This window comes from Neopsephotus bourkii, unplaced genomic scaffold, assembly GCF_033783945.1.
Source record: "Neopsephotus bourkii isolate Nb327-2 ecotype Australia unplaced genomic scaffold, CSIRO-AGI_Nbou_v1 NB_2, whole genome shotgun sequence".
NCBI classification, from domain to species: Eukaryota; Metazoa; Chordata; class Aves; order Psittaciformes; family Psittacidae; genus Neopsephotus; species Neopsephotus bourkii.
This window is the reverse complement of record NW_026900519.1, coordinates 827,943-849,658: the sequence shown is the minus strand read 5'-3', so window position 1 is coordinate 849,658 and position 21,716 is coordinate 827,943. Positions and strand designations below refer to the sequence as shown.

Below are 21,716 nucleotides of genomic sequence, written 5' to 3'. Positions count from 1 at the left end.
TCGGTCTTTCCTTTGCTTCTTCCTCTATTGTCTGTACAAAGGTCTGGGAAGGCAGCGGGGATGTGGGGAGACATCAGGCACCCCCTGCACACCAGCGCTGTGGGAAGGGGGCTTGGCCGTGCACCAGTGGCATGGATATGGTGGGAAAAGGGATTCCTGAATGGAAACTGTCTCGAAAGCCAAGGGGGCCGAGTCTTCCTGCACAGTGCCCAGCTCTGCTCTTACCTTCAACAAGGTCTGTGTTGTATTAAAACTGTTTCTTGCAATGAGCCGTGATGTGGTGTCTGCAGCCTGGGGGAGGGTTGGTGTTGCTGGCACCAGATGGTGGGTACCAGTGCTGGGTATGGTGCCCAGTGCCCACCGCAGAGCCAAATGCAGTGCCCTGTGTCCATGGCAACACTGCCCAGTGTGCCCCATGCCCGGAGCAGTCCTGGTGCCCACTGCACTGCTCGTGCCTGCTGCAGTCCCAGTGCCCAGCACCGTGTCCCATGCCAGCATCTGGTGCAGTCCCAATGCCCGGTGCCATGCCCTATGTCCAGTGCTATGCCCGGTGCAGTCCTGGTTCCGTGCCCTATGCCCAGTGCAGTCTCGGTGCCCGGTGCAGTGCCCCATGCCCAGTGCAGTCCCAATGCCCAGTGCCATGCCCTATGTCCAGTGCTATGCCCGATGCAGTCCTGGTTCCGTGCCCTGTGCCCGGTGCAGTCTCGGTGCCCGGTGCAGTCCCAATGCCCAGTGCCATGCCCTGTGTCCAGTGCTATGCCTGGTGCAGTCCTGGTTCCATGCCCTGTGCCCGGTGCAGTCTCGGTGCCCGGTGCCGTGCCTCAAGCCCAGTGCAGTCCCAATGCCCGGTGCCGTGCCCAGTTTCGTGCACAATGGCCGGTGCAGTCTCGGTGCCCAGTGCAGTGCCCCATGCCCAGTGCAGTCCCAATGCCCAGTGCCATGCCCTATGTCCAGTGCTATGCCCAATGCAGTCCTGGTTCCGTGCCCTGTGCCCGGTGCAGTCTCGGTGCCCGCTGCCGTGCCTCAAGCCCAGTGCAGTCCCAATGCCCGGTGCCATGCCCGGTGCCGTTCCCAGTGTCGTGCACCATGGCCGGTGCAGTCTCGGTGCCCGGTGCAGTCCCATTGCCCAGTGCCATGCCCTATGCCCAGTGCTATGCCCAATGCAGTCCTGGTTCCGTGCCCCGTGCCCGGTGCAGTCTCGGTGCCCGCTGCCGTGCCCCATGCCCGGTGCAGTCCCGCTGCCGGGCCCGATCCGTGCTCCCAACTCTGCGCTAGGGGGCGCCGCTGCGCTCTCCCTCAGCGCCGAAAGCCGGTTGGCGCCGGCTCCCGCTCGGCTCCTTCCGGAGCAGCTCGGGCGAGGGGCGTGGTCCCGATCGCGTTCGGCAGCCGGGCGAAGGGGCGGGGCCGCCGCGGCTTCGGGCAGGTTCGTCCCCCTCCAGCTCCTCTCGGCTCTTTCCGGGGCGGGTTCGGGCCGTTCCGGCGGCGTTCGGGCCCTTTCCCAGGCTGCCGCTGGGCTGTGAGGCAGGAGCGGGCTGGAGCCGGGCGGCGGCGGATGGGGCCGGCAGAGAGGTGGGACGGGGCCGGGGGGACCGCGACCGGAGGAGGGGGGGAAGGCGCGAAGGGAACCGGAGCGGGCCCCCGGGGTGCGCGGCCCCTCATCGGGAGGCGGCCCTCGCAGGGCCCCCCGGGGGTGCCAACGCAGGGTGCCCGCTGCCGGGGCACTGCCACCCCCGGGGCCTGCTCACCCCGCCCCGAGGCGCCGGGGCTGGGCCTGTCCCCTCCTTGGGTGTCCCTCCGACCCCCCCCCCCCGGCCTCGGCTGTCTCCATCCCCACCGCGGGGACCTCGGTGCCGTTCCCCCGTGCAGCCCCCATTGCTGCGGGCAGCGCTGCCTGTCGGGGCTGCAGGGATCCAGGCAAGGCCGGGGGCTTGGATGCGGCCTGATCCCACCGTGGTTGTGCCCAGGTCGGGGGGTGCAGGGATGCTCCCATTCGGCTGGAATCCAGCCTGGCGTGGCTGTGGCTTTGCCGTCTCTGGGCACAGTTGCCCCCGATCCCTGGCTGTAGGATGGTGTCCAGCGCACCTTTTCCCAGTGCGGTTTGTGCGCTGTGTTTCTTGGGATGCTGTGGATGGTTCTGAGCCCCTTGAAGAGGAAGGTTCCCGTGGTCCCGTACTTCCCAAACTGAGGTATTTCCAATGGGAAGTAAAACCGGGGAGGGGGGGGAACCTGTCTAGAATGAGCTTTGCAAGAGCTGGAGTGGCCCCAGCTTTGTGCCTGTGGGCACCCGAGCCCAGCGCGGCGCAGGAATGGCCGCGTCTCCTCCCCATTCATGCACGGCCTTTATTTCCTGAGCAGCCCTCAGAGCCACTGGGGAACTGGCCCTGTGACTTTGTCTGTGAGAGCAGGGAATGGAGGCAGCTGAGTAAATATAGCCTAAATCACTGCTTTCCTGGCCATTCCCCCGCCCTTCCCTACCATGCGGAGGGCTGGTGTGTCCCCGAGGCTGGGCTGGAGTCATCCACTCTTCCATGATGTGGGAAAGTGCAAGCCATGGTTTGGTTCCTTTGGTGACTCTCTTTGACGTGGGCACATCAGGCTCAGGCTGTGCGGTTCGCAGCAAGGCTTTGGTGCTCCCTCGCTGCCCCAAACCCCTTGGGTTTTCGCTCGCTAGAACAAGGTTTTAAGCACATAGAAAAACCCCTTTCTGCCCGCAGTTGGGTCTCGCTGGACAAAAGCTCTGGGTTTGGAAGGGGAAGCGCAGCTCGGCTGGAATGTGGCGAGGAGCAGAGTGGTTTCTGGAACCGGTTTGGAGCCGTGTCGGAGCGCCAGCGGTTCGCTCCGAGCCCTGCGCCGTGTTTACAATGAGAAAGAGTATTTATAATATCGAGGGCTCTTTTAATTCCTCTGGGGATAGCTGGAGCTGCAGCTTGGAGCTAAAGGAACTGAGTAATGGAAGAGAAAAAGCAGAGGCAGGGGCAGTGGCTTTCTCAAGCTGGAAAGTCTCCCCTTTCAACTAGGACCTGAATGATGCTGACTTGCTAACGTGGGTGCTCCTCACCTTATAGCTTGCTTCATGGGATTGCTGCGTTGTGCAGAGCTGCTCATAAATCATCATCAGAATTCCAAATCCCCCGGGGAGGGTGATTTTGAGCAGATAATGCAGCAAGAGCACTCAGGGGGTTACTTTTTAACATGTCCTCAGCTGGTTTAGAGCTGTGATTTTTGAGGGAAATGGCCAAAATGCAGCTTCTGGGTTTAGTTCTGTCCAAAGTCCCTAAACCCAGCCCTGGGAATGCATTTTAAAGTGGGAGTCGTGTGTTCTTGCTGCTTGGGTGCTGGTGGAAAGGGAGCCTGGAGTGAAGTGCTGGGGTTGGTGTTCTGCTCCTTCCCCCTCCAGTGCCAGCATGGAAAAGGCTCTTGCAGGGAGGAGGAGAAGGTTTGAGGTGGGGAGCACAGGACAAGCTTCAACTGAAGGAGGAAAATCCCGTGTCAGGAGGAGCCTCCGGACACAGTGAGAAGTCTTGGATTGCCTGAGGTGCTCTCGGACTGTCCAGCCTTGGAGGAGGAGGTTGCTGAGACCTCCCTGCTCCGTGTCTGTAGCAAAGGGCTGCTGGTGGCCATGGCCAGGACCCTGCTAAACCTCAGGCTCTGCTGCCAGATGCATGAGAAGCATTTCTTGGGGAGAAAAGAGGAGAAAAAGGTGACAGTGGCCTCAGCTGCCCCGTGCCTCTGCTTGCAGTGCACTGTCAGGGCAGCAGCCCATGGAACTTGCTTTCCCTGCCACTAGTCCCCATTTAGGAGCTGGATGGCAGTGCCATGGCCACCACCAGCGCTCCCAGCACAGCCCAGGCTCTTCCTTGCCATTGCCACCGCCAGCACAGCCTTCCTTGTAGCTCCAGCCTTGTGAGGCTCCCAAGCAGGGAGCTGGCCCGGGAGCACAGGGATTGCTGTGCTGTTTGCCCCATGTTATAAACCAGGCTTTGCCCTGCTCCTGCTCGCTGCTTCGGGTGCATGTGGGTGCAGTGTGACCCACAGCGTGCTCCTGCCACTGCCAGGGCATGAGGCCAGCAGAGCTGCCTGGCTGTGTGGGTCCGAAGGACTCAGTGCAGCAGCAGTTGTCACCATAGGGCAGCACATGGCAGGCAGGCCCATGTCCGTTTCTATTCCCATCCCTCGTTGCCTACATCCTATTTTCTGGCTTTTCTTAAAGGAAAGCTTTGTTCTCACTGTTTGCAACCCGTTAACATGGAGGGGTTTGCAGTTCAAGACTTGCTTTGGGGTTTTCTCTTTGTGCTCACTAAGGACGTGCCGGAGCTTGGAAAGGTTTGAGCTGGGTAGGTTGGTGTAAGCATATTTTTCCCTTAAATATTTGTACGCATTCTTTTGCCTCACTGGAAGGAAAGGAGGGCTCAGCATCGCTTTGAGCCGAGCTGCACTTTGAACTGCGTTTGGAACTGGGTTTAAAAGCCCAGGAACCACATTTAAAACGTTAAGATGCTTTTATTTCTGCACTGGGCACACACAAAAAAGGACTCGTAATGTGGTTTTTGTTTCAACCCCATGCATCCAACAAAGACAGTATTGACAGCAGGGAATGAATCGAGGGCTTGTTTCTGGGCGCTGACAGAGATTTACCAAAGGTATGTGCTTGTCTGGTGCATGGGATTGCCAGAGCAGCCCAAGCAGGAGCTCACCAGCGCGGACACACGAGGCTGCTCTCCGAGAGCTGAGCGAACCTGGAGCTGGGCCCAGCTGGAATCTCTTGGCAGGCTCGGAGGTGTGCTTCCAGCCGACAGGCTCGTGCGTGTCCCAGGCCCTCGGCGCTGCCTTCCCTCCAGAGAGCTCTTTCAGGGCTTTGCTGAGCTTCCCGTGCCAGCATGAACCCGTGTGGGTTTGGGTTTCCTGGGGGGTTCCTCACCTGCGTTCACAAGCACTTGATCCCCCTGAGGAACGCAGGTGAGGTTGCTCCAGGACCAGGCTGGCTCTAAGTCATCTGTGCCCAGTGACCCGCTGGGATGTGAAGAGCAGGGTGGCACAGAGCTGGGTCTCTTCCTTCCCAGCTCGGAGAAGGTTGGAAGGATTTAGGGTAGACACAGGAAAAATCCTTCCCTGTGAGGGTGCTGAGGCGCTGGCACAGGGTGCCCAGAGAAGCTGTGGCTGCCCCATCCCTGGCAGTGCTCAAGGCCAGGTTGGACACAGGGGCTTGGAGCTGCTCCAGTGGAAGGGGTCCCTGCCCGTGGTTGGAGCTCAATGAGCTTTAAGATCCTTTCCAACCCAACCCATTCCCTGATTCTCTGAGCAGTTGGAGCCACACGGTGCGGCAGAAGGTGTGGGAACCTGCTCTTTGCATAGACTTGGTGCTCCAGAGCAGCTTCCCAGCCCTCCGCACGGATCCGCTTTGAGAAGCCACTGAAGGAGTTCACCAGCACTGAAGGTTTTGTCCTTCCAGCCTCTTCAGCCTTGTCTGAGGCGCCTGGAGCCGGCACCGGGCTGCACGGGTGGGATCCGGGGAGGTGCCTGCCAGGGAGCCCTGACCCCACGGGCTTTGGGTTCTGCTGCCTCTGGGTGCATCGCGGGGTGCGGGAGGAGCGGGAGCTGCCGGAGTCCTTCCCAGCAGGCAGCAGCAGTGGAAGGGGTCCCTTGGCAGGCAGGCAGTGCCCATGGCGCTGCCGGCTGGGCTCTGTGGGCCCTTGACAGGCAGCGCTCAGATGGGCGAGGGGCGGGCAGGCAGCCCGCTCATAAATCTCTCTTTATGCTCTGGATCATGAAGTAATATTTTCCTGGCTGGGAAGATGGGATTGGGGGAATGTGGGCTCTGCAGTGCGTTCACCACCGCCGCCAGCCCGGAACGGTGGGAGCTCAGCGTGGTGCAGGGATGTGCTGCTGCAGCCGCCGACACCAGGACCCTCCCTGGGGTCTCCCCATGACTTCCACAAGCCTGGTGTTGCTCCAGGGAAGCTCTCGAGCCACCGGGATCAGGCTCAGTCCTGTTCCCCAGCCGCCAGAGCCCGGCCACGAGTGTCTTCCCTCGCCGGGGGCAGCGCCTGCTCATTCATGGCACAGCCAACCCAGCTGGGACACTTGCCCAAGCACAGGCAACCGGTGCAGGCCCTGGCTGCTGCACAGGCTTCGTGTGCCACGGCCTCTTTGTGCCTTTCTTTGTCAAGGGAAGGAACCCACAGATCCTGGCTCCTCTTGGGGGCTCACACTGGTCTCAGATTCGTGCAGGAGCTGGAACATGTTGCAGGTCCCAGAAGGGTTATTTTAGAATCATAGAATAGTTAGGGTTGGAAAGGACCTTAAGATCGATTTTGCATCACTGCAGGTTACCAGTGCGGGTGCATCTCACAGAGTCCAGCCCGGCTCTGTGCCATGCTTGGTTGTGCATTGATCCCACTGGGAAGAGGATCCCAGCTCCCTTTGCTCCTTGCCTCCATCCACAGATGCTCTCGCACCTTCCTGCTCACTAACAGCTTTCAGAGGAGACTGGAGTTTGAGCTGGGTTTGATGGTTTCTGGGCCAAAGCCATTACCAGGACCTGCAGTGTTTCAGCAGGCTGGTCCCTGGCTGCCCCAGCTCCTTGTAGGTCCTGTCCTGGGCTGCACGCCATCCTATGGGAACTGGAATGCTGGGATTTGCCTGGGGGAGGTGGAAAACTGGCCTGTGCACCCGGGAGGGGATGGGAAAAAGAGGACGTGCCTGGCTGCTGGGAATGCCCCAGCTCACCCATCTCTTCCACAACATGTTGGAACCCAGGTTCCTGCGTTTCGGAGGATTTCTGGGCAGGGCAGGCAGCAGATTCTTCCATTTCTGAATAGCTGAAAGGCAGAGGAGCAGCTGGAAGCAGGCTTGAAGGCTTCTCGAGATGGTTTTAAGGCCATCTCTGCCTGCGCTTGATGCTGCTGCTTTGCTCAGAGCAAAGCTTTGAAGTGCTGCTCTGTGGGAATGGCAAAGCCTTTCACTGAAGGCTTGGTTAAGCTCCATCTGTGGGCAGCTACCTTCAGCAAACTGCCTGGGGGGGGGGTTGCATGGGGAGATGTAAAGGTGAGCTGGGAAATGGAATCGATTGAACCAGGGTAGGTTGAATCTGTTTGGCTGCTGTTCAGAGCCTCCCAACTGGGGCTTGCAGGGTGACTCTTTTCTGCATGCAAGTTCCTGCATAAAGGCTGGTTTGTCCCCCTTGCTGTCTTCATGTTTGCATAAGTGCTACGAGGAGGGTAAGCTGCAGAAGCAGGAGTGAACCTCCTTAAGATGCAGAGCTGGTGCCTGACTGTGGCAGAGAGGAGGTGGCATTCCTGCTTGCAGCTGCTGGCTCCAGTCCTGCTTTTGGGAGTCTAAACTGGTATTAGCATGTCCCGGTTGGATCCAGGGCTCAGCATCAGCTGGTAGGGAGGAAAGAAACGAGTCCTGCCTCTCTCAGGTGCTCAGATGAACCCCTCATTTGAATGGTGGTGTCTCAGGAAGGTGAGAGGTGTCTGGCTTTGCATTAACAAGTCGTCTTCTCTTTGCAGGCCCTGGGAAGGCAGACGTAGCACCCTACGCTGTTCTGGGCTGGAAGCCCACTGTGCTTTTGCCCCCGGGACTCCAGGAAACGTGCTTCTTTCTCGGTGAAGCAGACCCAGATCTCCTGTTTCCTTGCTGCATGCCCGCTCGCGAGTGCTGGATTATGTTTGTCTCCTTCTCCCTTTGCTCCATCATTTGGTTGAATCGTGGTTTCAAGCTAAGGAAAAGGGGCTGCACTTAAGCACACCGGGACACCCGGCCCACGCTCCTGGGGTGCTGGTTCATGCAAAGACATTCAGAGTGCTGATGGGGGAGACCTGCCTTTGAAATCCCTCCTCTCCCACCTGCAACGTGCTGCCTCACCGTCCGGAGCCCTTCTCCTCGCAGCAGAGAGAATGGGCAGCACCGATGGGTTCCAGTACCGTGCGCTCTACCCCTACCGCAAGGAGCGTGAGGAGGACATTGATCTGCTGCCTGGGGACATCCTGGTGGTGAGCAAGGGGGCCCTGCAAGCCTTGGGCTTCAAGGACGGCGATGAGCAGACCCCCAATCAGATCGGATGGATCCTGGGTGTCAACGAGAGGACCAAGCAGAAGGGCGACTTCCCGGGCACGTACGTGGAGTACGTGGGGCCGGTGAAGATCTCGGTGCCCTCGCACCGGCCCCGGGTGCAGAGGCCTCTGCCTGCCACACCGGGCGCCAGTGGCTGCCGCCTCCCCGATGCTCTGGAGCAAGGTAAGCCCTGCTGCGTGCTCCCAGCACGTGGTGGCTGCGGGAGGCTCTGCTGGGCAGCACTGGGTTGATTGTCCCAACGTGTTGTCTGCGGTTGTGGTTTAACCCCAAGCAGCCCCTCGCTCCTTCCCTGATCCCAGTGGGATCGGGGGGGGGGGGAAACTGGTAAAATCCATGTGTTAAGAACAGTTTAATAACTGAAATCAAGTCAAATATAATAACAATGGGAAGGGAGGTAACAAAAAGAGAGGAATAACTGAAGGAAAACAAGTGATGCACAGTACAGTTGCTCACCACTCCACTGACAGATGGCCAGCTTGTCCCCAGGCAGTGATTGGCCCCTTCCAACCAACTTCCCCCAGTTTCTATACTGAGCATACTGGTTATGGAATATCCCTTTGGCTAGTTCAGGTCAGCTGTCCCAGCTTCTTGTGCCCCTCCTCATTAGGAGAGAAACTGAAAAGTCCTTGCCTTAGGATAAGCACCACTTAACAACTGAAATGCCAGTGTGTTATCACCATTATTGTCAGCCTAAAGCCACAGCACAGCACTGCACCAGCTACTAGGAGGAAAACTGACTCTACCCCAGATGAAGCCAGGACAGGGCTCACATTCAGACCTGGCCAAGAGAAGAGCACGAGCAGAGCTTCTTGGGTTGAGCCTTGTCCCACTCCTACCTCTCCAACATCTTTCTCCCTCTCTGGCGTGCAGCTTAGCCAGGATCCCTGTGGTCCTTGGTCCCTCTCCCTGCTCTGCTGAGGGTTTTACCCCTCTATTTAGGAATAAGCCCTGACCTCTCCCAACCACCTCTCAGCCTCTGGAGCACCATCGCTCCCTGCCAAGAGCCGCTCAGCCCTGCTGGGACACACAATTCCTTGTCTCTGGGCAAGAGGAGAAAAGTCAGGGTCTAAAAGAGTCCTTCCGAGAACTGGAGCTAACAGCTTGTCTGCCTGGCACCCATCCCTCCCTGGGGATGCAGAGCTCTCCCTGGGGCCAGCAGCCACCCTCAGGCAGGACATGGGCCATCCTGCAGCTGCTTCCCAGCCGGCACTGGGCTTGGCATGGACCTGGTCCATGAGCTGGGAATGCTGCCATGCCCCGGCACTGCCTGCGGAGCTCCAGCAGCTGCCTGCCCACTGCCTATTGCTTTGAACATAAACCCTGTGGCAGGGGCTCTGGGGTGGCCCAGAGGGGTGACAGCCACGCTTTGCCCTCCCCATGCCTTGCAGAAGACCTTGTGCTGATGCACTCAGGGGGAGTAGGGACAGCAGGAGCTGGTGGGTGTCAGAGCACACTCCCGGCTGGCAGTCCATTGCCCTCCCCATCCTCTGTCCAAAAGCCAATGGTTATCCCATCAGCCATTTCTCGCTGTGGGAAACACCCCTGGGGTCTTAAGGAATGGAAAGAAGCCCCCATCCCATAAACCAGGGGCTGGTGCAGCTCCCCAGAGCTGCCTCCCATGCTCCTGCTCCCGGAGCCAGAGGGGTGGAAACAGCTCCGCAGGGTGGGAATGTGGTCAGGCTGTGCCTTTGGGCTGGCAGCGAGAGCTGCTGACCTGAGTCACCCCGCAGAACGCTGCTCCTCTTGGGAGCCTGGGATGCGCTGTGCAGAGGATGCTCTGGCCTTGTCTGCATCCAGCCCTGTGCTCCCTCGGGGGCTGGATTTAAGCCTTTGTGGACTGGCTTTCCTCCTCCTCCTCCTCAAGCAGGGCTTGGCAGAGGGGTGTCTGGGTGGTCAGAGCTGCTGCCCCATGCAGGGCTGTGGAAGAAGGTGCGTTCCAAAGCTCCTGACACACAGAAAAGATGCAGTTAGGAGAGAAACCCAAACTCAGCCAATCTGCATCCCACCTGGGGATGGAGCATAGCGAGGGTCAGGTACAAGGGTACACAAGGAGGGTACCAGCACCTGTGGGTGCATATCCCCATTTGGGGCACAGCAAGGACCTGCAGAGTGGCAATTCAAACACCCAAGGGCTATTTTCCAGTGCAGGCTGCTGCGGTGCTGATGGGGAGATGTGTTTCTGCAGCTGAGAAACTGCATTGGAGCCAAACCCGTGTTCCTTCCTTGCGGGCTGCGCTTTGGGAGGTGCAGGGATGTCTTCTGGCTGCCCCACAGAGCTGATGGGGTTTCTGCCCTGGCTGACAGGAATCCCTTACCCCCCTCCCAGTGTCATACATGGAGCAGGGCCAGCACCACCTCTGTCCCCCCTGGCCTGTGTGCAGGCTTGGTACAGCAGAGCAAGGAGCCCCGGTGCGTTCCAGCGGTGGATTTACGAGCTGCCGCTGTTCGCCGTCCATCAGGGGGAGCCGAGCGGAACATGCGGCTCGCTGCTATTTCCGCAGCTGCCCCGGCCCTGCTCTGAGCTGCCTTGTGCAGGGCAGCGCGGCCCCGCGGGCTCGGGAGCTGCTGCTGGGCAGAGCAGGAGCAGGCAAAGGCAAAGGCAAAGCTGCTGCCTGCTGAAGCAGCACATTCCCATCCAGCCCACGTGGGCAGCCCCACTGTTTACTCCCCCTTGAGCCCTTCCCAAGGGTCAGGCTCGGAGCTGCCAGCCTGGAAGCTTGCCTGAGTCTTCAGCACCACACTGGGCCCCTTCCCATTGGGAATTGCCCCCCCACACACACCCCAACAACACAGGGTGCTTCCCTTTCTATGGCTGCTTTGTGAGGCTGTGGGTGCGGGAGGCTCGGGCCAGTGTGGAGCTTCAGCTTGTTGTGCCTCATGGTAAGGCCACCCCGGGCGAGTTCAGGTCAGATCCATGACAACAGAGCTGTGTTTCGCAATGGGGAGCAGCCTTTTGGCTCTGCATCCCCAGAGCGGAGCGTGCCCCGTGTCTGCACTGACCATGGGGGGGTCCCGGAGGAGCCTCCCGCACCGCCTGGTGCTCAGCTGGATGCAAGACAGGGCCTGGCACTGCTTGGCCTTCGGCAGGGATCCCACTGGCAGCTCTTGCCCCGGCATGCATCACCCTCCAGCACTGGGGAGCCCAGAGCTGGGACCTTCGGCTCTTGTGGAGTGAATGCCACCCGATGCAGGGCTGCAGATCCTCGCTCTGGGAGCACAGGAACCCCGGTGCTGTGCCGTGTCCTGTTGCAGCTTGCAGGAGGCCATGGGCTCGCAGGGAGAGGGAGGCAGAGGGCTGGTTTCCATGTTAAATGAGCAGTCAAGAGCAGGAATTTGCTGACATGGAGTTCTGTCTGAGTCCTTGGATTAAGCACAGCTCAGCCCCAGGAGCCAGCTCCGTGGCCCTGTTCCTCCACCAGCCCTGTGCTGAGCAGGCACCGACCCCAGCCTGGGCTCCAGGAGCTCTGCTACCCCCAGGCTCTGCCTCCTGTGCTCTGCAGGAGCAATAGGGACCCCCTGTGTGCACCCCGTTAGGGGCTTGGAGCAAGGCTGGGCTTGTTCTGAGCCAGCTCCCAGGCTCTCCCAGCCCCTGTGCAGTGTTTGCATGGGCTGCAGCCCTGCCGCAGGGGCCACGGCTTTCCTCACTCTTGGATTCTGCTGTTAAGGGTGAGGTGGTTGTGCCCTGGCCTGGTTCTACTGGGGGCTGAGCTGGGGCTGAGCCCTTTCTCCCTCCCTCTTTGCAGGGTCTCCTCTCCTGGAGCTGCAGGAGCAGTTCAGCCCTCCCGAGCTCGCACCGCCGCTGCTGGTGAAGCTGGTGGAAGCTATTGAGAAGAAAGGTAAGGGGGGATGTTGAGCACTGTGGGGCTGGTACCCCTGAACCCCCCCTGGGAGGGCAGAGCGGGGGGCAGTTCTCTTTAAAACCCCCATGGGATGTGCACGCCCCAGCTCCACCATCCTACACAGGGGCCTGGGATGTGGGTGCTGGGTCTGCATGCCCTGGAGATGGGTGCTGGGGTTTGGGAATCACTTCCAGCCTGTGTCTATGCCACTGGGGTGGGGGGAGAAACGAGGACACTGAATGGGGGGGTCCTGGGGGCCAAGGGGCTGCAGCTGGACCCCCTCCATGCCCTGGGTCAGGCGGTGCTGGCAGCTGAGCACCGTATCCCTGCTTCCATAGGGATAGACAGCGAGATGCTGTACAGGACATCTGGCTCCGAACTGAGGCAAGCGCTGAGAACCGGTAAGAACCAGCTCAGTGTGGGGAGGAGGCGAAGGCGCTCAGATGGAGGAGATTAGTGCCTGAGCCAGAGCCAGCAGTAATGCAAGCCAGGCCAGGCAGTTCCTGACTCCCAGCACGCTGCTGGGGGGGCTGGGCTGGCCCCACACATCCCCAGCTCCAGGGGAAGGAAGGGGGGGGCACTCCTGGAGCAAAGGGATGTGGTGCTGGTGAACCCTTGTGCTTGTGTCCTGCTCTCTTTGGGCGCCCTGCTCTGTGGATGGGCTGCTGGAGGCTGCTCTGCCTCTGTCACAGCACTCAGAAGCAGGGGGGGGAGCTTTGAGCTCAGTTTGGTGGCTGGAGCCGTGGCTCTGCTCTGCCAGCAGCCCATGTCTGTACTGGGGAGCCTCTGGAGCCGTCTGTCACTTGGCTGAGCTTGGGCCTCATCCAGCACTGTGCTGCTTGTCCCATTGCAGAGACGTTCTTGGTGCACTGCTTTAGGGCCAGGCTTCGTTGCCATCCCACAGCCTTGTGTTCATGGGGCGGCTCGGTTTGAGGGGGCTGTTTTCCCCATTGGGGTCAGTGTGGGGCTGGTCTGACCAGCAGCAGGGAACAAAGCTCCTAACCCATCTGAGTCGTGCATGCCCAGGATTACCGCAGCAGGGCTGAGGGCAATGAGGGTGGGCACCCAAAATGAGCTGTACCCATAGTGGGGGGGTAACCTGCCTGGGTTCCCAGAGCCGGGTTGGTTTTGGGGTGCAGGTATCACTTGCAGGCATCCTCCTCCTGTGTGGCTGCCCTGTCCTGTGCTAGGGGCTTGGAGGGGGGGTGATGGTGGCTGGGGTAGGTGCAGGAGCTGCACCCATCCCCACGGTGCTGCTGTGCCCTGGCAGATTGGACCCTGGGGGACCTGGAGCCCTTGGATGTGCACTCCCTGTGCGAGGCGCTGCGGGGGTACCTGCAGGACCTGCCCTCCCCTGTGGTGCCGGTGGCCGTGCATGGAGACATCCTGCGCATCCTGCAGGGTAAGGGATGCTCTTGGGATGGGGGATGTGTGGGATGGATCATTGGGAATGGGTGGCTATGTGGGATGGATCATTGGGAATGGGTGGATCCCTTGGGAATGGGTGGCTGTGTGGGATGGATCATTGGGAATGGGTGGCTGTGTGGGATATATCCCTTGGGAATGGGTGGTTGTGTGGGATGGATCATTGGGAATGGGTGCCTATGTGGGGTGGATCAATGGGAATGGGTGGCTGTGTGGGATGGATCATTGGGAATGGGTGCCTATGTGGGGTGGATCAATGGGAATGGGTGGCTGTGTGGGGTGGATCAATGGGAATGGGTGGCTGTGTGGGATGGATCATTGGGAATGGGTGGCTGTGTGGGATGGATCAATGGGAATGGGTGGCTGTGTGGGATGGATCTGTTGGGAATGGGTGGCTGTGTGGGATGGATCAATGGGAATGGGTGGCTGTGTGGGATGGATCACTCAGGAATGGGTGGCTGTGTGGGATGGATCATTGGGAATGGGTGGCTGTGTGGGATGGATCACTCAGGAGTGGGTGGCTGTGTGGGATGGATCATTGGGAATGGGTGCCTGTGTGGGATGGATCACTCAGGAGTGGGTGGCTGTGTGGGATGGATCATTGGGAATGGGTGGCTGTGAGGGATGGATCATTGGGAATGGGTGGCTGTGTGGGATGGATCATTGGGAATGGGTGGCTGTGTGGGATGGATCATTGGGAATGGGTGGCTGTGTGGGATGGATCACTCAGGAGTGGGTGGCTGTGTGGGATGGATCATTGGGAATGGGTGGCTGTGAGGGATGGATCATTGGGAATGGGTGGCTGTGTGGGATGGATCATTGGGAATGGGTGCCTGTGTGGGATGGATCATTGGGAATGGGTGGCTGTGTGGGATGGATCATTGGGAATGGGTGGCTGTGTGGGATGGATCATTGGGAATGGGTGGCTGTGTGGGATGGATCATTGGGAATGGGTGGCTGGTGGATCAATGGGAATGGGTGGCTGTGTGGGATGGGTCATTGGGAATGGGTGGCTGTGTGGGGTGGATCAATGGGAATGGGTGCCTGTGTGGGATGGATCATTGGGAATGGGTGGCTGTGTGGGATGGGTCATTGGGAATGGGTGGCTGTGTGGGATGGATCATTGGGAATGGGTGCCTGTGTGGGATGGATCATTGGGAATGGGTGGCTGTGTGGGATGGGTCATTGGGAATGGGTGGCTGTGTGGGATATATCCCTTGGGAATGGGTGGCTGTGTGGGATGGATCATTGGGAATGGGTGGCTGTGTGGGGTGGATCAATGGGAATGGGTGGCTGTGTGGGATGGATCACTCAGGAGTGGGTGGCTGTGTGGGATGGATCATTGGGAATGGGTGGCTGTGTGGGATGGATCATTGGGAATGGGTGGCTGTGTGGGATGGATCACTCAGGAATGGGTGCCTGTGTGGGATGGATCATTGGGAATGGGTGGCTGTGTGGGATGGATCATTGGGAATGGGTGGCTGTGTGGGATGGATCATTGGGAATGGGTGGCTGTGTGGGATGGATCATTGGGAATGGGTGGCTGTGTGGGATGGATCATTGGGAATGGGTGGCTGTGTGGGATGGATCATTGGGAATGGGTGGCTGTGTGGGATGGATCATTGGGAATGGGTGGCTGTGTGGGATGGATCATTGGGAATGGGTGGCTGTGTGGGATGGATCATTGGGAATGGGTGGCTGTGTGGGATGGATCATTGGGAATGGGTGGCTGTGTGGGATGGATCATTGGGAATGGGTGGCTGTGTGGGATGGATCATTGGGAATGGGTGGCTGTGTGGGGTGGATCATTGGGAATGGGTGGCTGTGTGGGATGGATCATTGGGAATGGGTGGCTGTGTGGGATGGATCATTGGGAATGGGTGGCTGTGTGGGATGGATCATTGGGAATGGGTGGCTGTGTGGGATGGATCATTGGGAATGGGTGGCTGTGTGGGATGGATCATTGGGAATGGGTGGCTGTGTGGGATAATCCTTGGGAATGGGTGGCTGTGTGGGATGGATCATTGGGAATGAGTGGCTGTGTGGGATGGATCATTGGGAATGGGTGGCTGTGTGGGATGGATCATTGGGAATGGGTGGCTGTGTGGGATGGATCATTGGGAATGGGTGCCTGTGTGGGATGGATCATTGGGAGTGGGTGGCTGTGTGGGATGGATCATTGGGAATGGGTGGCTGTGTGGGATGGATCCCTTGGGAATGGGTGGCTGTGTGGGATGGATCACTCAGGAGTGGGTGGCTGTGTGGGATGGATCATTGGGAATGGGTGGCTGTGTGGGATGGATCCCTTGGGAATGGGTGCCTGTGTGGGATGGATCATTGGGAATGGGTGCCTGTGTGGGGTGGATCAATGGGAATGGGTGGCTGTGTGGGATGGATCACTCAGGAGTGGGTGGCTGTGTGGGATGGATCATTGGGAATGGGTGGCTGTGTGGAGTCAATGCATTTGGGGTATTCAAGCAAGTGCTGGGGTCTCCCCCAGTGCCGCAGCGGGAGCACGGGGCTGTGCTGCCTGTCCCCGCTGTTCCATCGGGTCTGGTTCTCTTCCGCAGAGGTTCCCCAGGCGGAGAATTGCCGGAAGCAGCTGCTCCTGGCCCTGGAGTCGCCTGCGGTCCCGCTCCAGAACACGCTCACCCTGCAGTTCCTGCTCCGGCATCTGGGGAAGGTGTCGCAGCAGGCCGAGAGCAACGGCCTCCACCCGAGGGCCCTGGGAGAGATCTTCGGGCCCCTTCTCCTCCGGCTGCCTGGCGCCAGGTACCTGAGGCTTTGGGGTTCCAGGCTCTGGGCCTGGCAGCACGAGGAGCCCGGGCTGGAGGAGCAGCTCTGCCCCTGCCTCGCTGCTGGCAGCACACAGAGGAGGGACCCAGAGCCTTGCCTCTGTGTCAGCCTGGCTCTGGCAGATGGGGTGAACCAACTGCCCCTTTGCCCAGGGAGCACGGGAGCAGTGCCAGGTTCCCCCCACCCCAGAACTGCTGTTCCTACTCTTCTCCTCTCTCCCTGCAGCCCAGAGCTGAGCCCTGACTTCTCCGTCCTGTTTTTGGAGATGCTTCTGCAGACGAAGGAGCTGGAACCAGAACAGTTGCCTCCAGGTGCTGAGATGCCCCTTCCTTAGGACCTAAGGCGCTGGGGTTTGTGCTCTGGGGATGGGGAGTCTCTGCCCCTATGAGCGGGTTGCTGAGGGCACTTCTGGAGCCCGCCTCGAGGCATTCATCTACTGCTGTGGATGTGCCTGGAGCAGCTCCCAGCAGCGTGGTGGCCAAGGGGGCTTCCCAGGATAGTCACAGCAGGGAGGCGGACTCAGTGCTCCAAGGGATTGCAGCTGGGACTTGGGCTCACCCTGCTTCCCTCCTCCTTCTCTTACAGCCTTGCCTCCAAAACCCCCTAAGCCAAAGCCCAGCGCAGCCAGCTTGGCCAACGGGAACAGCGTGTCCTTGCAGGATGCTGAGTGGTACTGGGGTGACATTTCACGGTAAGGGGACGGCTGGCAGCACACATCCCGGGTGCCCTGTCCATGGGGTTCTCTAGGGGAGCTCTGGTTGAGTCTCACAGGCTGTAACAGTCACATTGCTTGCAGGGAGGAGGTGAATGAGAAGCTACGGGACACACCGGATGGTACCTTCTTGGTGCGTGATGCCTCCAGCAAGATCCAGGGGGAATACACCCTCACGCTCAGGTAGGGCGCTGGGGGGTCCCTGTGCTGACAGCACCTGGGTGATGAGCTGCCAGGCTGGGAGGTGGTGCTGAGCATCCTCTCCTCTCCCATCACTGCAGGAAGGGAGGCAATAACAAGCTGATCAAGATCTTCCACCGGGAAGGGAAGTACGGCTTCTCAGAGCCCCTGACCTTCGGTTCGGTGGTGGAGCTCATCACCCATTACCGGCACGAGTCACTCGCCCAGTACAACGCCAAGCTGGACACCAGGCTGCTCTACCCCATCTCCAAGTACCAGCAGGTGAGGCCTGTGCAGTGCTGGCTAGGGGCGTTTGCTCATCCATCCCCACTCCATTGGTAAAGGTTGATGTCTCACCTCTTCCCCATGCTGGGATGTTCCTGTGTGGGGTGACAGCCAGCCTGCAGGACTGGTGGGGTTTTGTGGGACCAGCTGCCTCGCAGAGGGGCTGCTGTAGGGCAGGAGCAGGCCCTGAGGGATGCTCTGTGTATGGCAGGACCAAGTGGTGAAGGAGGACAGCGTGGAAGCCGTCGGGGAGCAGCTGAAGGTCTATCACCAGCAGTACCAGGACAAGAGCTGGGAGTACGACCTGCTGTATGAGGAGTACACACGCACGTCCCAGGTACACAGGCACTGCCTTCCCCTTGGGCTGCCCTGACATCTGATGGCCACCACTGGGCACGGAGGGGAGCAGGGGTTGGGCATCCGCTGCCTCACTTTGCTGCTTTGAGAATGGGCTTTGAAGAGGGAGATAACTTTGGCTGCAGTGAGGACAGTGCTGCTTTGGGGAGGGGGAAAGAGAGGATGCGAATGGGCAGAACCTGCCCTAGTGCTCCCCTGTCCTCAGCTCTCCCCTCCCTTCTCCTCAGGAGCTGCAGATGAAGAGGACTGCAATCGAGGCCTTCAATGAGACCATCAAGATCTTTGAGGAGCAGTGTCAGACGCAGGAGAAATGCAGCAAGGAATACATCGAGCGCTTCCGACGGGAGGGCAATGAGAAGGAGGTGCAACGGTGAGCACAGGGGGTGGTGGTGCCCTCCCCTGCCTGGGGAAGAGCTCTGCAGGGCTGGAGGCTCCTCGTGGCCCAGCACAGGGCAGAGGCACGCACAGCCCTTGCCTCTCGAGCAGTGTGCTGTGTGCTGTGTGCTGGAGCTGGCAGGCTGCCTCCTCCGCCTCCCCCAGCCTGGCTCACAGCCTCATTCCCCCTCTCTTTCTCCCAGGATCCTCATGAACTCGGAGAAACTCAAGTCCCGCATCACGGAAATCCATGACAGCAAGATGAAGCTGGAGCAGGACCTGAAGAAACAAGCCTCGGAGAACCGGGAGATCGACAAGCGCATGAACAGCCTCAAGCCAGACCTCATGCAGCTGCGCAAACTGCGGGACCAGTACTTGGTGTACGTAGCTCCTGCCCCTGTGGAGGGCTGGGATTGAGGCCCTGCTGCCCCCCTCCAGCCATTCAGCTGCCTCCTTGAGGGCTTTGGGGCTTGTCAGACCAGCTTGTGGGCTGCTGCGTGCAGCCTCGGGCACGGCTGCTGCCCTCTGGTGATGGCTGCTGCTGTGGTGCCTGGCCTGGGCACGCTGAGCTCTGCCTCTCCTTCCCCAGGTGGCTGACGCAGAAGGGTGCCCGGCAGAAGAAAATCAACGAGTGGCTGGGTATCAAGAACGAGACGGAGGAGTGAGTGTCCCTGTGCTGGGATCGGCAGCCCTGGGGGTGTGCAGAGAACGTGGGGATGAGGCCCTCAGTGGTGGGTTCGGCAGTGCTGGGGTGAAGGTTGGATATGGTGACCTTGATGGTCTTTCCCAGCCTGGTTGATCCTATGAGTGTTGGGGAGGGCTGCAGGAGCACAGGCTGTGCAGCCGGGTGTGCTGGGGCTGATCCCATCTCCCTATCTGGGAGCTGAGAGCATCTTCCCTACCAGAAGGGGTGCTGGCATCCAGCAGTGGGAGGGGAGCTGTGGGAGCCTCGTGCCTAAACTGAGGGGGTCTGACCCTCCCTGTGCCCGACTGCAGCCAGTACTCCATGATGGATGATGAGGAGGAGCTGCCCCACCACGAGGAGCGAACGTGGTACGTGGGGAAGATCAACCGCTTGCAGGCAGAAGAGATGCTTTGTGGCAAGCGGGACGGCACCTTCCTGATCCGCGAGAGCAGCCAGAAGGGATGCTACGCCTGCTCCGTGGTGTGAGTATCTCCATGGGATGGGATGGGGCTGGTGTGGGCTCTGCTCCCGCATTCCAGCTCGACAGATGATGGAGCTGGTGGAAGCATCAAGCTGGGCTTCCGAGGTGGCCCAGATGTATGATAGGAATGCCATCCAGAGGGACCTTGACACGCTTGGGAGCTGGGCTGATGCCAACCTCATGGAGTTTAACCATGGCAAGTGCAAGGTCCTACACCTGGGTCGGAGCAATCCCAGGCACAGCTACAGGCTGGGCAGAGAAGAGATTCAGAGCAGCCCAAGGAGAAGGACTTGGGGGTGCTGGTCCATGAGAAAATGAACATGAGCCGGCTTCGGTGTGCATTTGCAGCCCAGAAACCAACCGTATCCTGGGCTGCATCAAAAGGAGCGTGACCAGCAGGTTGAAGGTGATCCTGCCCCTCTGCTCTGCTCTCGTGAGACCTCACTTGGAGCATTGTGTGCAGTTCTGGTGTCCTCAACATAAAAAGGACATGGAACTGTCGGAACAAGTCCAGAGAAGGCCACGAGGATGATCAGGGGACTGGAGCACCTCCAGTATGAAGATAGGCTGAGAAAGTTGGGGCTGTTCAGCCTGGAGAAGAGAAGGCTGCGTGGAGACCTCAGAGCAGCCTTCCAGTATCTGAAGGGGGCCTATAGGGGTGCTGAGGAGGGACTCTTCATTAGGGACTGTAGTGATAGGACAAGGGGTGATGGGTTCAAACTTAAACGGGAAGTTTAGATTGGATATAAGGAGGAAATTCTTTCCTGTGAGGGCAGTGAGGCACTGGAATGGGTTGTCCAGGGAGGTTGTGAATGCTCCATCCCTGGCAGTGTTCAATCCCAGGTTGGACAGAGCCTTGGGTGAGATGGTTTAGGGCGAGGTGTCCCTACCCATGGCAGGGGGGTTGGAACTTGATGATCTTGAGGTCCTTTCCAACCCAAACCATTCTATGATTCTATAATCATTGGGCTGCTCTAAGTGATGCCTGCTTGTGCTCCACTGTCCCAGTCCCACTGCTGACCCGTGTCCTTTCTGTCCCTGGCAGGGTGGACGGTGACACCAAACACTGTGTGATCTACAAAACAGCCACAGGCTACGGGTTCGCTGAACCCTACAACCTCTACGCCTCCCTCAAGGACCTGGTCTTGCACTACAAGCACACGTCCCTGGTGCAGCACAATGACTCCCTGAATGTCACGCTGGCTCACCCTGTCCTTTCCCAGCCACCAGCCAGATGAGCAGCCCATGCACAACCTAACAGCTGCCTTCAGCTTCTCCCCAGGGCGCTGCTTTCTGGCTCTGGACTCTTTGCACCCTGTATAGTTGAGTCTTTGTGCTCCTGCCCCTCCAGAGCCTCTTGAGATGTCTGTGACCGTTCCTGATGTCCCTTTTGGTCAGTAGCTGAAACCCGTGGTGGCTGGTGGGACAAAACGGCTGGGCTGTTGATTCCCAGTGGACTCCAGCCTTTAGGAAGCAGGATCCAGTCATGATTGAATTGCTGGGGTGAGCACAGTCCTCTCTCCTTCCCCAATAAGCAGGTCAGATCCCCTCTTGCTGGCAGGTCGCCCCACTATGCATCACTGTAGAGGTAGATTCCCAGTTCCAAGGGGCTCCCTGCTGCTTGGATGCTGGAGGAGGCAGAGGAGGAGGCTCCGCTGAGCATGTGCATCCTCCACCCTCCCTTCCCTTGGTGACTTGCAGCCTGTGGCAGTGTCTGGTACGAGAGGTGCTGCTTTTCCATGCAGAGACTCATTTAGAAAGGAGAAACCCTGTCCTCTGGGGGGCTTTTCAACCCAGGTTTCCGCTCCACGCCGTGCCCCACTTGCCCATCTTGTTCCCTCATTCCATAATCACCTCTGGAGTGTTGCTGTCCGGGGAGGGAGGATCCAGTTAGTGAGGAATCTCTCGCCTCACTTGTGCCAGCTAAGCTGTGAAATCCATGTGGGTGCCGTGTGTTTGCCCCGGGCAGAGCCTCTGGATGCACCGCTCCTTGGTTCCGGCTGTCTTGGGTGAGCCTTCCCCTTGATGCTCGCTGTAAATACGGTTCCTTTTGTAATCAGCTGCTTTCCTAGTGCTGGTGTTTGCTGAGCTCCCCCTACCCAGCAGTGCCCAGGCTGCTGCAGACCCAGGTCCTGCCACCTTGAAGCAGGAGGGGGACGCACACTACGAGCCCTGTACAAAATGAAGGAGCTCTCTGCTGCAGGAGGACGGGATCTGCTTGGCACCTACAAACCTATATGCATGATGTGGAACTCTGTATGCAAAGCACTTAGAATCATGAGTACTGTATGGGGGTGAAGGAGCTGGGTGTTGCAGGCAAGGGATTTGTTGTGCCTGAGCTCAAAGGGCTCAAGGGACAGAGGTGGTTCTGCTGGACCTGGGCTGAGAGTTGAGGCCACGGTGGCATTTGTTTCACTGGGTTATCCTGCCTGCCTGCCTTGAAGAAAGCATTAATTGTCCTCTTGGTTTGCCAGAGAGGCTCTTTCCCTTCCGGAGCTGCATCCC

At 59.3% G+C, this 21,716-nt stretch overlaps 3 protein-coding genes across 4 annotated transcripts in view; all 3 read left to right on the top strand.

The window, feature by feature from the left end:
• The window catches only part of MPV17L2 (MPV17 mitochondrial inner membrane protein like 2), a 56,293-nt gene that overhangs the window by 26,576 nt on the left and 8,001 nt on the right, over positions 1-21,716 (top strand). The gene's annotated exons all lie outside the window — the stretch shown is intronic.
• PIK3R2 (phosphoinositide-3-kinase regulatory subunit 2) lies at positions 1,402-20,561 on the top strand. Of its 2 annotated transcripts, none has more exons than XM_061354568.1 (16): positions 1,402-1,423; positions 7,512-8,238; positions 11,820-11,912; positions 12,254-12,316; positions 13,186-13,317; positions 15,911-16,112; positions 16,362-16,447; positions 16,722-16,827; positions 16,933-17,031; positions 17,130-17,310; positions 17,525-17,650; positions 17,898-18,040; positions 18,249-18,425; positions 18,635-18,706; positions 19,042-19,212; positions 20,257-20,561. In XM_061354568.1, the coding sequence occupies exons 2-16, from the start codon at positions 7,899-7,901 to the stop codon at positions 20,447-20,449; spliced, it is 2,184 nt and encodes a 727-aa protein (XP_061210552.1). In that variant the 5' UTR covers positions 1,402-1,423; positions 7,512-7,898; the 3' UTR covers positions 20,450-20,561. The 2 variants fall into 2 exon arrangements, with proteins under 2 accessions (XP_061210552.1, XP_061210474.1); XM_061354490.1 differs by lacking the exon at positions 1,402-1,423 and adding an exon at positions 1,430-1,569.
• The window catches only part of PGPEP1 (pyroglutamyl-peptidase I), a 67,950-nt gene continuing 47,809 nt past the window's right edge, over positions 1,576-21,716 (top strand). The window contains exon 1 of the mRNA XM_061359004.1: positions 1,576-1,584. The gene's annotated coding sequence lies outside the window, so the exon portion shown is untranslated. The remainder of the gene's footprint in view (positions 1,585-21,716) is intronic.

Coding starts and splice junctions, on each gene's coding strand:
- PIK3R2 (XM_061354568.1), top strand. CDS start 7,899: ATGGGCAGCACCGATGGGTTCCAGTACCGTGCGCTCTACCCCTACCGC. Junction 18,041..18,248: donor AATGAGAAGGAGGTGCAACG/GTGAGCACAGGG, acceptor TCTTTCTCCCAG/GATCCTCATGAACTCGGAGA. Junction 18,426..18,634: donor CTGCGGGACCAGTACTTGGT/GTACGTAGCTCC, acceptor CTCCTTCCCCAG/GTGGCTGACGCAGAAGGGTG.